The sequence below is a fragment of the Heptranchias perlo genome, chromosome 11 (assembly GCF_035084215.1).
Source record: "Heptranchias perlo isolate sHepPer1 chromosome 11, sHepPer1.hap1, whole genome shotgun sequence".
Taxonomy (NCBI): domain Eukaryota; kingdom Metazoa; phylum Chordata; class Chondrichthyes; order Hexanchiformes; family Hexanchidae; genus Heptranchias; species Heptranchias perlo.
In genome coordinates this window covers 3692153-3705251 of record NC_090335.1, presented here as the reverse complement: position 1 = coordinate 3705251, position 13099 = coordinate 3692153, and the positions used below count along the sequence as shown (strand labels likewise).

Here is a 13099-nt window from a genome sequence, read left to right as displayed (position 1 = left end):
CTCCCTATAAGTCAAACCATCAAGTCCCAGTAGCATCCTAGTAAATCTTTTCTGCACTCTTTCTAGTTTAATAATATCCTTTCTATAGTAGGGAGACCAGAACTGTACACAGTATTCCAAGTGTGGCCTAACTAATGTCTTGTACAACTTCAACAAGACATCCCAACTCCTGTATTCAATGTTCTGACCAATGAAACCAAGCATGCTGAATGCCTTCTTCACCACCCTATCCACCTGTGACTCCACTTTCAAGGAGCTATGAACCTGTACTCCTAGATCTCTTTGTTCTATAACTCTCCCCAACGCCCTACCATTAACGGAGTAGGTCCTGGCCCGATTTGATCGACCAAAATGCATCACCTCACATTTATCTAAATTAAACTCCATCTGCCATTCATCGGCCCACTGGCCCAATTTATCAAGATCCCGTTGCAATCCTAGATAACCTTCTTCACTGTCCACAATGCCACCAATCTTGGTGTCATCTGCAAACTTACTAACCATGCCTCCTAAATTCTCATCCAAATCATTAATATAAATAACAAATAACAGCGGACCCAGCACCAATCCCTGAGGCACACCGCTGGTCACAGGCCTACAGTTTGAAAAACAACCCTCTACAACCACCCTCTGTCTTCTGCCGTCAATCCAATTTTGTATCCAATTGGCTACCTCACCTTGGATCCCGTGAGATTTAACCTTATGTAACAACCTACCATGCGGTACCTTGTCAAAGGCTTTGCTAAAGTCCATGTAGACCACGTCTACTGCACAGCCCTCATCTATCTTCTTGGTTACCCCTTCAAAAAACTCAATCAAATTCGTGAGACATGATTTTCCTCTCACAAAACCATGCTGACTGTACCTAATCAGTCCCTGCCTCTCCAAATGCCCGTAGATCCTGTCTCTCAGAATACCCTCTAACAACTTACCCACTACAGATGTCAGGCTCACCGGTGTGTAGTTCCCAGGCTTTTCCCTGCTGCCCTTCTTAAACAAAGGCACAACATTTGCTACCCTCCAATCTTCAGGCACCTCACCTGCAGCTGTCGATGATTCAAATATCTCTGCTAGGGGACCCGCAATTTCCTCCCTAACCTCCCATAACGTCCTGGGATACATTTCATCAGGTCCCGGAGATTTATCTACCTTGATGCGCGTTAAGACTTCCAGCACCTCCCTCTCTGTAATATATACACTCCTCAAGACATCACTATTTATTTCCCCAAGTTCCCTAACATCCATGCCTTTCTCAACCGTAAATACCGATGCGAAATATTCATTTAGGATCTCACCCATCTCTAGTGTATCAGTGGAGAAAAAGTATTGGAGAAACTAATGGGACTAAAAGCTGATAAATCCACTGGACCTGATGGGCTACATCCAAGGGTTCTAAAAGAGGTGGCTGCAGAGATAGTGGATGTATTGGTTATGATCTTCCAAAATTCCCAAGATTCTAGAGAGGTCCCAGCGGATTAGAAGGTAGCAAATGTTACCCCACTATTCAAGAAAGGAGGGAGAGAGAAAACAGGGAACTACAGGCCAGGTAGCCTGACATCAATAGTCATCGGGAAAATGCTGGAATCCATTATTAAGGAAGTGGTAACAGGGCACTTAGAAAATCATAACATGATTAGGCAGAGTCAACATGGTTTTATGAAAGGGAAATTGTGTTTGACAAGTTTATTAGAGTTTTTGAGGATGTAACTAACAGGGTAGATAAAGGGGAACCAGTGAATGTCGTATATTTGGATTTTCAAAAGACATTTGATAAGGTGCCACACAAAAGGTTGTTACTCAAGATAAGGCTCATGGGGTTGGGGGTAATATATTAGCATGGATAGAGGATTGGTTAATGGACAGAAAACAGAGAGTAGGGATAAACGGGTCATTTTCAGGTTGGCAGGATATAACTAGTGGGGTGCCGCAAGGATCAGTGCTTGGGCCTCAGCTATTTACAATCTATATTAATGAGTTAGATGAAGGGACCGAGTGTAATGTATCCAAGTTTGCTGATGATACAAAGCTAGGTGGGAAAGAGGAGGACACAAAGAGTGTGCAAAGGGATATAGACAGGTTAAGGGAGTGGGCAAGTAGGTGGCAGATGGAGTATAATGTGGGGAAATGTGAGGTTATTCACTTTGGTAGGAAGAACAGAAAAACAGAATAATTTTTAAATCGTGAGAAACTGTTAAATGTTGGTGTCCAGAGAGACTTGGGTGTCCTTGTACAAGAAACACAAGAAGTTGAGATGAAGGTACAGAAAGCAATTGGGAAGGTAAATGGCTTTTATTGCAAGTGGGTTGGAGTACAAGAGTAAGGAAGCTTTACTACAATTTTATATGGCTTTGGTGAGATCTCACCTGGAGTACTGCGTACAGTTTTAGTCTCTTTATCTAAGGAAGGATATACTTGCCTTGGAGGCAGTGCAGTGAAGGTTCATTAGATTAATTCCTGGGATGAGAGGGTTGTCCTATGAGGAGAGGTTGAGTAGAATGGGCCTATATTCTCTGGAGTTTGGAAGAATGAGAGGTGATCTCACTGAAACATATAAGATTCTGAGGGGGTTTGACAGGGTAGATGCTGAGATGTTGTTTCCCCTGGCTGGAGAACTAGGGGGGCATAATCTCAGGATAAGAGGTTGGCCATTTAAGACTGAGATGAGGAGGAATTTCTTCACTCAGAGGGTTGTGAATCTTTGGAATTCTCTATCCCAGAGGGCTGTGAATGCTCAGTCATTGAGTATATTCAAGGCTGAGATAGATAGATTTTTGGACTCTAGGGGAATCAAGGGATATGGGGATCGGGTGGGAAAGTGGAGTTGAGGTTGAAGATCAGCCATGATCTGATTGAATGGAGCGGGCTCGAGGGGTCGTATGGCCTACTCCTGCTCCTATTTCTTATGATCTTGTGTAAGAAGGGCCCACCACCACTTTTTTAATGGAACTAGGAATGGGCAATAAATGCCGGCCTTGCCAGCGGCGCCCACATCCTGAGAACAATTTTTTTTTAAATTAGCTTATAATGGCCATCTTACCTCCAGGCAACAATATTACAAGTACCTGCAATGCAGAAGACGGTTCAGCATCCAGTGAGTATCTGTGTTGCAGGTGAACAACTCAGCAGGACTGCTGCTCCAGCATCATAAGTACCACTGCCATAGTATTGCTAGAGCCGAAGAAATCGGATTGATGGCTCCTGTGCATTGGTCGGAAATAATGTGAGGCTTCCCTGCCATTCCTTGTTGGAGGGAAAATTTTACAGTTTAGAGCTCCTGATACAGAGCTTCCCTCAGAATTTGGGGTGCCTGACTCGCAGCCCACAAGCTTTTACACCTATTAAACCTAATGATTGATAGCTACACTAATCACCATGCCCAGTTCCTGATCTGTGCTCCCATTGTATGAAGCATATATAGTCAGGAGTGTGATGGAATACTCTCCACTTGCCTGGATGAGTGCAGCTCCAACAACACTCGAGAAGCTCGACACCATCCAGGACAAAGCAGCCCGCTCGATTGGCATCCCATCCACCACCCTAAATATTCACTCCCTTCACCACCGGCGCAACTTGCCAAGGCTTCTTCAACAGCACCTCCCAAACCTGCAACCTCTACCACCTAGAGGGACATGGGCAGCAGGCACATGGGAACAACACCACCTGCACGTTCCCCTCCAAGTCACACACCATCCCGACTTGGAAATATATCGCCGTTCCTTCATTGTCGCTGGGTCAAAATCCTGGAACTCCCTTCCTAACAGCACTGTGGGAGAACCTTCACCACACGGACTGCAGCGGTTCAAGAAGGCGGCTCACCACCACCTTCTCAAGGGCAATTAGGGATGGGCAATAAATGCCGGCCTCGCCAGCGACGCCCACATCCCGTGAACGAATAAAAAGAAAAGCTCTGCACCGGGAGAGCTGAATTGTAAAATTTACCCCCGTATCTTCTGATGTGAATTCAGCTCCCCCGTAATGTTGCATCATTATTTTGCTGGGTGTCTTATGCGTTGCAGATGCCCTTTTCAGTTAATGTGTAGTTATAAAATCAGTTGTAAAATAATATTACTTGGACCTTTCTTTGCTCGGTGTAATATGAGAACCTTAGTGTGTACCAAATGTGTTATTAAATTGCGCATCAGTGCAGAATGTGATGCGCAATCAGTAAAACTATCTGAGGACCGGTGTATAAATTCATATCCTTTGCATTCTAGTGGACGTCGACAAAATATCTGTCAGTTTGGAGGGCAAACAGGAGGAAGAGGCTCGCTCTGATGTGGCCCCAGCTGATGCTGTGCCTGAGCTGGAAGCAGTCACAGGAACTGAGCAAGTGGACAATGTGGATGAGCAACCCAATAGTGTGGATGAGTCAACAGATGAACTGCAGTCTATGGATGTCAGGTAGGCTGCAATGTCAGTGTGCTTCTAAAAATACAGACAGTAAACTTCTTGTGAGGATTTTGGCCAATCAGTAGGGCGACTGGTTTGCGGCCTGAATTAGTCAAATTCGATTTTATTACGGGTAATTCTGGGGATTTCCAGCCAATGTTCTGATGATTACACGATGGCTGTACCCATTTACTCTGAAGAATGTACACTGCCCATTGTAAACGCCCTCTAGCATCCTGACATGCACAGTGACTAGGAACAGGTTAAAAAATTGTCAGTCCTGTTCCAAGTCCCAAAAACAGCGCAAGGGCTCAGATGCTAAACTCCACAAGAGGTCTGGTGACTAGGAGTTCCAATTGGAACAGATAAATTCCATGTTTTAAGGAGCCTCACCAGCAGAAAGTTAGTTTATTCAATGTTTGGATATTCAAAGATTGGGGATTGGGGAGTGGGGTAAGAATAATATTTCTCTGAGAGTGGCTAAACTGAATAATTGGGATTTGAAATCTTTTACCATGAACTCAGGGCACCAAACCGGTTTTAATGTGGAACAGAGAACGCACAACAACAAATTGTATTTATATAGTGCCTTTAACGTAGTAAAACATCCCAAGGTGCTTCACAGGAGCGTTATCAGACAAAATTGGAACCGAGCTAAAGAAGGAGATATTAGGACAAGTGATTAATAGCTTGGTCAAAGAGGTAGGTGTTAAGGAGCATCTTAAAGGAGGAGAGAGGGGTAGAAAGCCAGAGAGGTTTGGGGAGGGAATTCCAGAGCTTAGTGTCTAGGCAGCTGAAGGCACGGCCGCCAATGATGGAGCGATTAAAATCGGGGAGGCACAAGAGGCCAGAATTGGAGGAGCGCAGAGATCTCGGAGGGTTGTAGGGCTGGAGGAGGTTATAGAGATAGGGAGGGGTTTGAAAACAAGGATGAGAATTTTAAATTCGAGGCCTTGCCAGACCGGGAGTCAATGTAGGTCAGCGAGCACAGGGGTGATGGGTGAATGGGACTTGGTGCGAGTTAGGATACGGGCAGCGGAGTTTTGGATGAGCTGAAGTTTAGGGAGGGTGCAAGATGGTCAGGAGAGCATCTGAATAGTCAAGTCTAGAGGTAACAAAAGCCTCGATGAGGGTTTCAACAGCAGATGGGATGAGGCAGGGGCGGAGACGGGCGATGTTATGGAGGTACAGCAGAATGCAAACTGAACTCAAGGTGACGGCTCACAGGCTCAACACTGCGATGGAGGTACACAGAACAGGGGTGGCACGCAGAACACATAGCAAGCAGGGCAGAACTTGGGTTGTAAACTACAGTTAATATCTAAGGCTGTTTTCTCAATGGTCGTTTAAGAGAATATGTTTCCTACGAGACTTATGAGAATCTCTGGCACAAAACTGAACACCCAGGTGTCATACACATTCCAGGTTTCCATTCAATTTTCCATTGAAAATGGAAAGCCCATGGTCTCGCCGGTCAGGAGCTGCGTGTTGGTGAGAGGCTCAGGTCTCTGCCAACACTCGCACTGAACCTACACCTCCCCATCAAAATATAAAACACAGCTCCGTGACATATACATGTTTTACATGAGGAGGACACCATTCAGCAGGTGATGAGAGAATGACTGAGTGTTACAGAAGAGTGTAACAAAATGGTAGAACTGTAGGGGCCAAATGTTCTGACAGGGTGTTTTGAACAGTCTTATATCACAGTTAAAAACAGTAAAGAAAGAAAGAACTTGCGTTTCTATAGTGCCCTTCAGGAGCTCAGGATGTCCCAAATGCAGTCCTTATGGAGTGTAGTCGTTGTAATGTAGGAAACGTGGCAGCCAATTTGCACCCAGCAAGGTTCCACAAACAGCAATGAGATAATGACCAGATCACCTGTTTTAGTGATGTTGGTTGAGGGATAAATATTGGCCAGGACACTTGGGAGAACTCCCCTGCTCTTCTTCAAATAATGTCATGGGATCTTTTACATCCACCTGAGAGGGCAGACGGAGCCTCGGTTTAACGTCTCATCCAAAAGACGGCACCTCCAACAGTGCAGCACTCCCTCAGTACTGCACTAGAGTGTCAGTCTGGATTATGGGCTCAAGTCTCTGGAGTGGGACTTGAACCCATGACCTTCTGATTCAGATGTGAGAGCTGACAACTTAAAAGCGTGCTCTGTTGGATGGACTGGTTACGGTAGTGAACAGCTGACCAGGAGACCGTTTGTGTCCCTGGATTAATGAGAGTAAAATTGTCCAGGTATCCCGCTGTTCTCGAAATATGCATGTATGGACATTGTCTGAGATGAGACTCGGCTCTGATGGCTCCCAGAGTTGAATAGTCACCCTCTAGGTTCACAGGTTGACAAAGGATCACTTGTACAAGGTATAGGAGACTGGTGCCAGTGAAGCCATGCCCCCACAAGGAGTCGGTGCCTTCAGCAGGACAGAGGAGATCAAAAAGGAGGGAAAAATAATAAAATGTTAAAAATAAAAGCAGGGCATTTGGCAAGTAGTGAGGAGGACTGTAAAAGACTTCAGGAGGACATAGATAGGTGAGTAGAATGGGTGGACATTTAGCAGATATAATTAAATGTGAGGTAAAGCAAGGATTGGAAGTTTACACTTAATGGAAATGAACAGAGGGACCTCGGACCCTGAATGTGCAGGTAGATAGAGCCATAAAAATGACCAGCAGCATTGGGCTGGATTTTGCTGTGAGCGGTGACTGGCGCTTCTCCACAGGCAAGTTGCTGTAAGAGGGATTACCAAATAGCACGGTGCCTCCTACAGGGCATCTGGGACCTGAGTGAACAGGGCAAGCAACTGGGTATCTCCTTAACCAATCAGATCGAAGAATTGTGAAATGAGCAGCGCAGAGTTTGAACCAGGAAGTGCAAGTTAGAATAGTGAATTCAATGTCAAATCAGGTACAGTAAGCGAAATAGAGAGAGGGTAAGAAAGATTGGATAAAGAGACAGAGAGAAAAAGAGACAGAAAGAAAAAGTAAGAGCTTTTTTTTATTAAATTTTTAAAAACATGTCCAACAATAATTAAAAGCTGAAGAAATGAGGCTCCACACTCGTAAAAGTTAATTTTCAGTGCCCGAGAGGTTATTTGGCAGTAATTAAGACTGACCACGCCCTGAAAAGGGCGCTTAGACAGGAATGGACAAACCCTAATTTTTTGTGGTGAGTTCAGTCCGTATCTACGATGTGAGTGCAGGAACTTCACGCCGTTCAATACATTTAAACAGTGAGTCAGACGGCGAGATGCGGTTTTCGTGCAGTTTTTGGATGAGCAGTGTATCTGGTACAGCAACTTCCAGATTTCCACATTTAACTGCACATGTGCGGTCGCCGGAAGTGAGGACTGTCAGTCTCACTGTTACTTTACCACAAAATCAGTCCCATTGTATCTTTTAAAGGTAGGGACATAGAGTACAAGCAAAGAGGAAAGAATTGATATATTAGTCTATTTCTGGAACAGAGAAGGCTATGAGGAGATTTGATGGGAATTTTTAAAGTGAAGGGTTTTGATGGGTTGGGTAGGGAAAGAATATCTCCTCTGGCCGGGGTGTCAGTGACGAGGGGTCATCGATATAAAATTGTCACTGAGAATGAGGTGAGAGGTCAGGAGACATTTCTTGACACAAGGTTATTGGAGCACAGAGTGCTGTGCGGAGCTACAGGCGGGAGCGGACCTAGGAGAGAGCGCGGGACTCGGAGACTACTAAAGGCCCAGGCTCGAGGGCTTACCCGCACTCGGAGCGGAGCTACAGGCGGGAGCGGACCTAGGAGAGAGCGCGGGACTCGGAGACTACTAAAGGCCCAGGCTCGAGGGCCTACCCGCACTCGGAGCGGAGCTACAGGCGGGAGCGGACCAAGGAGAGAGCGCGGGACTCGGAGACTACTAAAGGCCCAGGCTCGAGGGCCTACCCGCAGAGAGGCAATCGGTGAAAAAAACAAGGATTGAGGTCACAGGACAGCGGGTAGGTGATTGGCGAGTCGATAAAGGGAGCAGCGGAGGCCTGAGGTGAGTGATTAAACTCACCTACGTGAGTCTTTTTCCCCAGCGGGGAAGGAGCTTCGCGGCTTTTTCAAAGGCAGGGGGCGGGGCCAATTCATTGGTACCCGTATATAGGTGGAGCGGTTGCTAAACCCGAGACACTACACTAGTAGTGACTCCCACCCTCCCACCTCCTCTAACCTTTTGGGGGGTAGAGGGAATTTTAAGGGTAGATTTGTTTTTATATTTTGTTTTCAGGGACTTAACTCCTGGACCTAAGATAAATAAGCAAAAAGTAATCCAAAGTGGGACGTCACCAAGGAAGAGGTAAGTGATTGGTTGGTGAGTATTTTCCTGCTGAATTTGTCTAAGGTTAGAGTCTGTGGATTCTCGGGTCTCTGTTCAGCAAGGGCCCTTGAGTATACCTTTAAATTGAAGTGAAATTGGTGGGATTCATTTAATTTGAATTAATTAGTTAAAGGGTAAGTCATGTCAGGACAGCCCAGCCCCGTGTTATGCTCTTCCTGCTCTATGTGGGAAATCAGGGACCCTTCCGGTGTCCCTGACGACCATGTGTGCGGGAAATGTATCCAGCTGCAGCTACTGACAAACCGCATTGCGGCACTGGAGCTGCGGATGGATTCATTATGGAGCATTCGCGATGCTGAGAACGTCGTGGACAGCACGTTTAGTGAGATGGTCACACCGCAGGTAAAGGTTGTACAGGCAGGAAGTAATTGGGTGACCACCAGGCAGAGTAAGAAGAGCAGGCAGGCAGTGCAGGGGTCCCCTGTGGCCGTCCCCCTCTCAAACAAATATACCGCTTTGGATATTGTTGAGGGGGATGACTTATCAGGGGAAGGCAGCAGCAGCCAACTTCCTGGCACCAGGGGTAGCTCTGCTGCACAGGCTGGGAGGAAAAAGAGTGGAAGAGCTATAGTGGTAGGGGATTCTATCGTAAGGGGAACAGACAGGCGTTTCTGTGGCCGTAAACGTGACTCCAGGATGGTTTGTTGCCTCCCTGGTGCCAGGGTCATGGATGTCACTGAGCGGCTACAGGGCATTCTCAAGGGGGAGGGTGAGCAGACAGAGGTCGTGGTCCACATTGGGACCAACGACATAGGTAGGAAGGGAGATGAGGTCCTGCATCAAGAATTTAGGGAGCTAGGTCGCAGATTAAAGAGCAGGACCTCAAAGGTTGTAATCTCTGGATTACTCCCAGTGCCACGGGCTAGTGAGTATAGAAATAGGAGGATAGAACAGATGAATGCGTGGCTAAAGAGTTGGTGCAGGAGGGAGGGTTTCAGTTTCCTGGATCACTGGGCCTGCTTCTGGGGAAGGTGGGACTTGTACAAGTCGGACGGGTTGCATCTGAACCAGAGCGGGACAAATATCCTTGCGGGGAGGTTTGCTAGCACTGTTGGGGGGGTTAAACTAACTTGGCAGGGGGATGGGATACAGAGTGGAGCTACAATAGGGGGTGATGTGCAGCCAAATATTGAGAAAAAAACAAGTCAGCTTGGAAGACAGGGCAAATATGTAAGAGCAAGGCTGGATGGCATCTATTTTAATGCAAGGAGTCTTGCGAATAAGGTGGATGAACTGAAGGTGTTGATAAACACATGGGAGTATGATATTGTTGCTGTCACAGAGACATGGTTGAGGGAGGGGCAAGACTGGCAGCTCAATATTCCGAGGTACAGAATCTTCAGGCGAGACAGAGGGGGAGGTATAAGAGGAGGGGGGGTCGCAATATTAATTAAAGAATCAATTACTGCCATAAGGAGGGATGATATATTAGCAGGTTCCTCTAATGAGGCCATATGGGTGGAGCTTAAAAACAAAAAGGGGGCAAGCACTTTGATGGGAGTGTACTATAGGCCCCCAAACAGTCAGGGGGAGATAGAGGAACAGATATGTAGGCAAATCTCAGAAAATTGTGCAAATAATAGGGTAATAATAGTGGGGGATTTCAACTTCCCCAATATTAACTGGGATACTCAGAGTGTAAAAGGCTTAGAGGGTACAAAATTCTTAACGTGCATCCAGGAGAGCTTTTTGAGCCAGCATGTAGAAAGTCCTACAAGAGAGGGGGCGGTACTGGACCTAATTCTAGGGAATGTGGCCGGCCAAGTGGAAGAAGTGCTAGTAGGTGAGCACTTTGGTGACAGTGACCATAATTTGGTGAGATTTAAAGTGGTCATGGAAAAGGACAGGGAGGGGCCGGAAATAAAGGTTCTAAATTGGGGGAAGGCCGATTTTAATAGGATAAGGCAGGATCTGGCCAAAATGGACTGGGATCAGCTGCTTGTAGGAAAATCCGCATCGGAGCAATGGGAGTCTTTCAGAAGGGAGATTGAGACCATACAATGGCAACATGTTCCCGTAAAGGTCAAGGGTGGTTCCAAGAACTCCAGGGAACCTTGGATGTCAGGGGATATACGAGAATGGATTAGGAAAAAAAGGAGGGCTTTTGGCAGATACAAAAGGCTAAAGACGGAGGAAGCCCTAGAGGAGTACAAAAAGTGCAGGGGGGTACTTAAAAAAGAAATTAGGAGATCAAGGAGGGGCCATGAAATAACACTGGCGAGCAAAATAAAGGAAAATCCTAAGATGTTTTATAAGTATATTAAGGGTAAGAGGATAACTAGGGAAAAAATAGGGCCCATTAGGGACAAAAATGGCAATCTGTGTGTGGAGCCGGCAGATGTAGGAGGGGTTCTAAATGAATTTTTTGCATCTGTTTTCACTATGGAGAAGGACGATGTAGACATAGAAATACGACAGGGGGACTGTGATATACTCGAACATATTAACATCGAACGGGAGGAGGTATTGGCGGTTTTAGCAGGCCTAAAAATGGATAAATCCCCAGGCCCGGACGAAATGTATCCCAGGCTACTGTGTGAGGCAAAGGAGGAGATTGCGGGGGCTCTGACACATATATTCAGAACCTCTCTGGCCACAGGGGATGTGCCAGAGGACTGGAGAACCGCTAATGTAGTACCATTATTCAAGAAGGGGAGTAGGGAAAAACCGGGGAACTACAGGCCAGTGAGCCTAACATCAGTGGTAGGAAAATTATTGGAAAATATTCTGAAGGACAAAATTATTCTCCACTTGGAGAAGCAAGGATTAATCAGGGATAGTCAACATGGCTTTTTCAAGGGAAGATCATGTCTGACTAATTTGATTGAATTTTTTTAAGGGGGTGACGAGGCGTGTGGATGAGGGTAACGCAGTGGATGTGGTATACATGGATTTCAGTAAGGCCTTCGATAAAGTCCCGCACAGGAGACTGGTCAAGAAGGTACGAGCCCATGGAGTCCAGGGTGCCTTGGCACTTTGGATACAAAACTGGCTTAGTGGCAGAAGGCAGAGGGTGATGGTCGAAGGTTGTTTTTGTGACTGGAAGCCTGTGGCCAGTGGGGTACCACAGGGATCTGTGCTGGGGCCCTTGCTGTTTGTGGTCTACATTAACGATTTGGATATGAATGTAAAAGGTATGATCAGTAAGTTCGCTGATGATACAAAAATTGGTAGGGTGGTAAATAGCGAGGAGGATAGCCTCAGTCTGCAGGACGATATAGATGGGTTGGTCAGATGGGCGGAACAGTGGCAAATGGAATTTAACCCGGAAAAGTGCGAGGTGATGCACTTTGGAGGGACTAACAAGGCAAGTGAATACACAATGAATGGGAAGACCCTAGGCAAGACAAAGGGTCAGAGGGATCTTGGTGTGCAAGTTCACAGATCCCTGAAGGCGGCGGAACAGGTCGATAAGGTGGTAAAGAAGGCATATGGGATACTTGCCTTTATTAGCCGAGGCATAGAATATAAGAGCAAGGAGGTTATGATGGAGCTGTATAAAACACTGGTTAGGCCACAGCTGGAGTACTGTGTGCAGTTCTGGTCGCCGCACTACAGGAAGGATGTGATCGCTTTGGAGAGGGTGCAGAGGAGATTCACCAGGATGTTACCAGGGCTGGAGCGCTTCAGCTATGAAGAGAGACAGGGAAGATTGGGTTTGTTTTCCTTGGAGCAGAGGAGGCTGAGGGGGGACATGATTGAGGTGTACAAAATTATGAGGGGCACAGATAGGATGGATACTAAGGAGCTTTTTCCCTTCGTTGAGGGTTCTATAACAAGGGGGCATAGATTCAAGGTAAAAGGCGGGAGGTTTAGAGGGGATTTGAGAAAGAACTTTTTCACCCAGAGGGTGGTTGGAGTCTGGAACTCACTGCCTGAAAGGGTTGTGGAGGCAGGAACCCTCACAACATTCAAGAAGCATTTGGATGAGCACTTGAAATGCCATAGCATACAAGGCTACGGATCAAATGCTGGAATATGGGATTAGAGTAGACAGGGCTTGATGGCCGGCGTGGACACGATGGGCCGAAGGGCCTCTATCCGTGCTGTATAACTCTATGACTCTATGACCATTTAAGAAAACAACAACTTTCATTTATATAGCATCTTCAACATAGTAAAACATCCCCAGAAGCTTCACAGAAGTGTCATCAGACAAAATTGGAGTAAATATTTTGAGAGAGCAGGGCGATTAGTTTTGTATTACTCTGTTAACTGTCCAGCACTGATGCAATGATCCTGATTTTAACTCCCCCAACCCTCCTTGCCTGATGGAAACCGGGTTGAGGGGAAGAGTTAAAATGAGGGCAGCAACTTACCCCCACTGAACCCACGACCTTCCC

The 13099-nt window shown here is 46.4% G+C and overlaps 1 protein-coding gene across 5 annotated transcripts in view; it reads left to right on the top strand.

Moving 5' to 3' along the window:
• The window catches only part of LOC137327050 (MAP7 domain-containing protein 2-like), a 223939-nt gene that overhangs the window by 200759 nt on the left and 10081 nt on the right, over positions 1–13099 (top strand). For all 5 annotated transcript variants that reach the window (XM_067992442.1, XM_067992441.1, XM_067992440.1 and 2 more), the window contains one exon: positions 4215–4401. In XM_067992442.1, coding sequence (XP_067848543.1) covers positions 4215–4401 — 187 coding nt within the window. The remainder of the gene's footprint in view (positions 1–4214; positions 4402–13099) is intronic.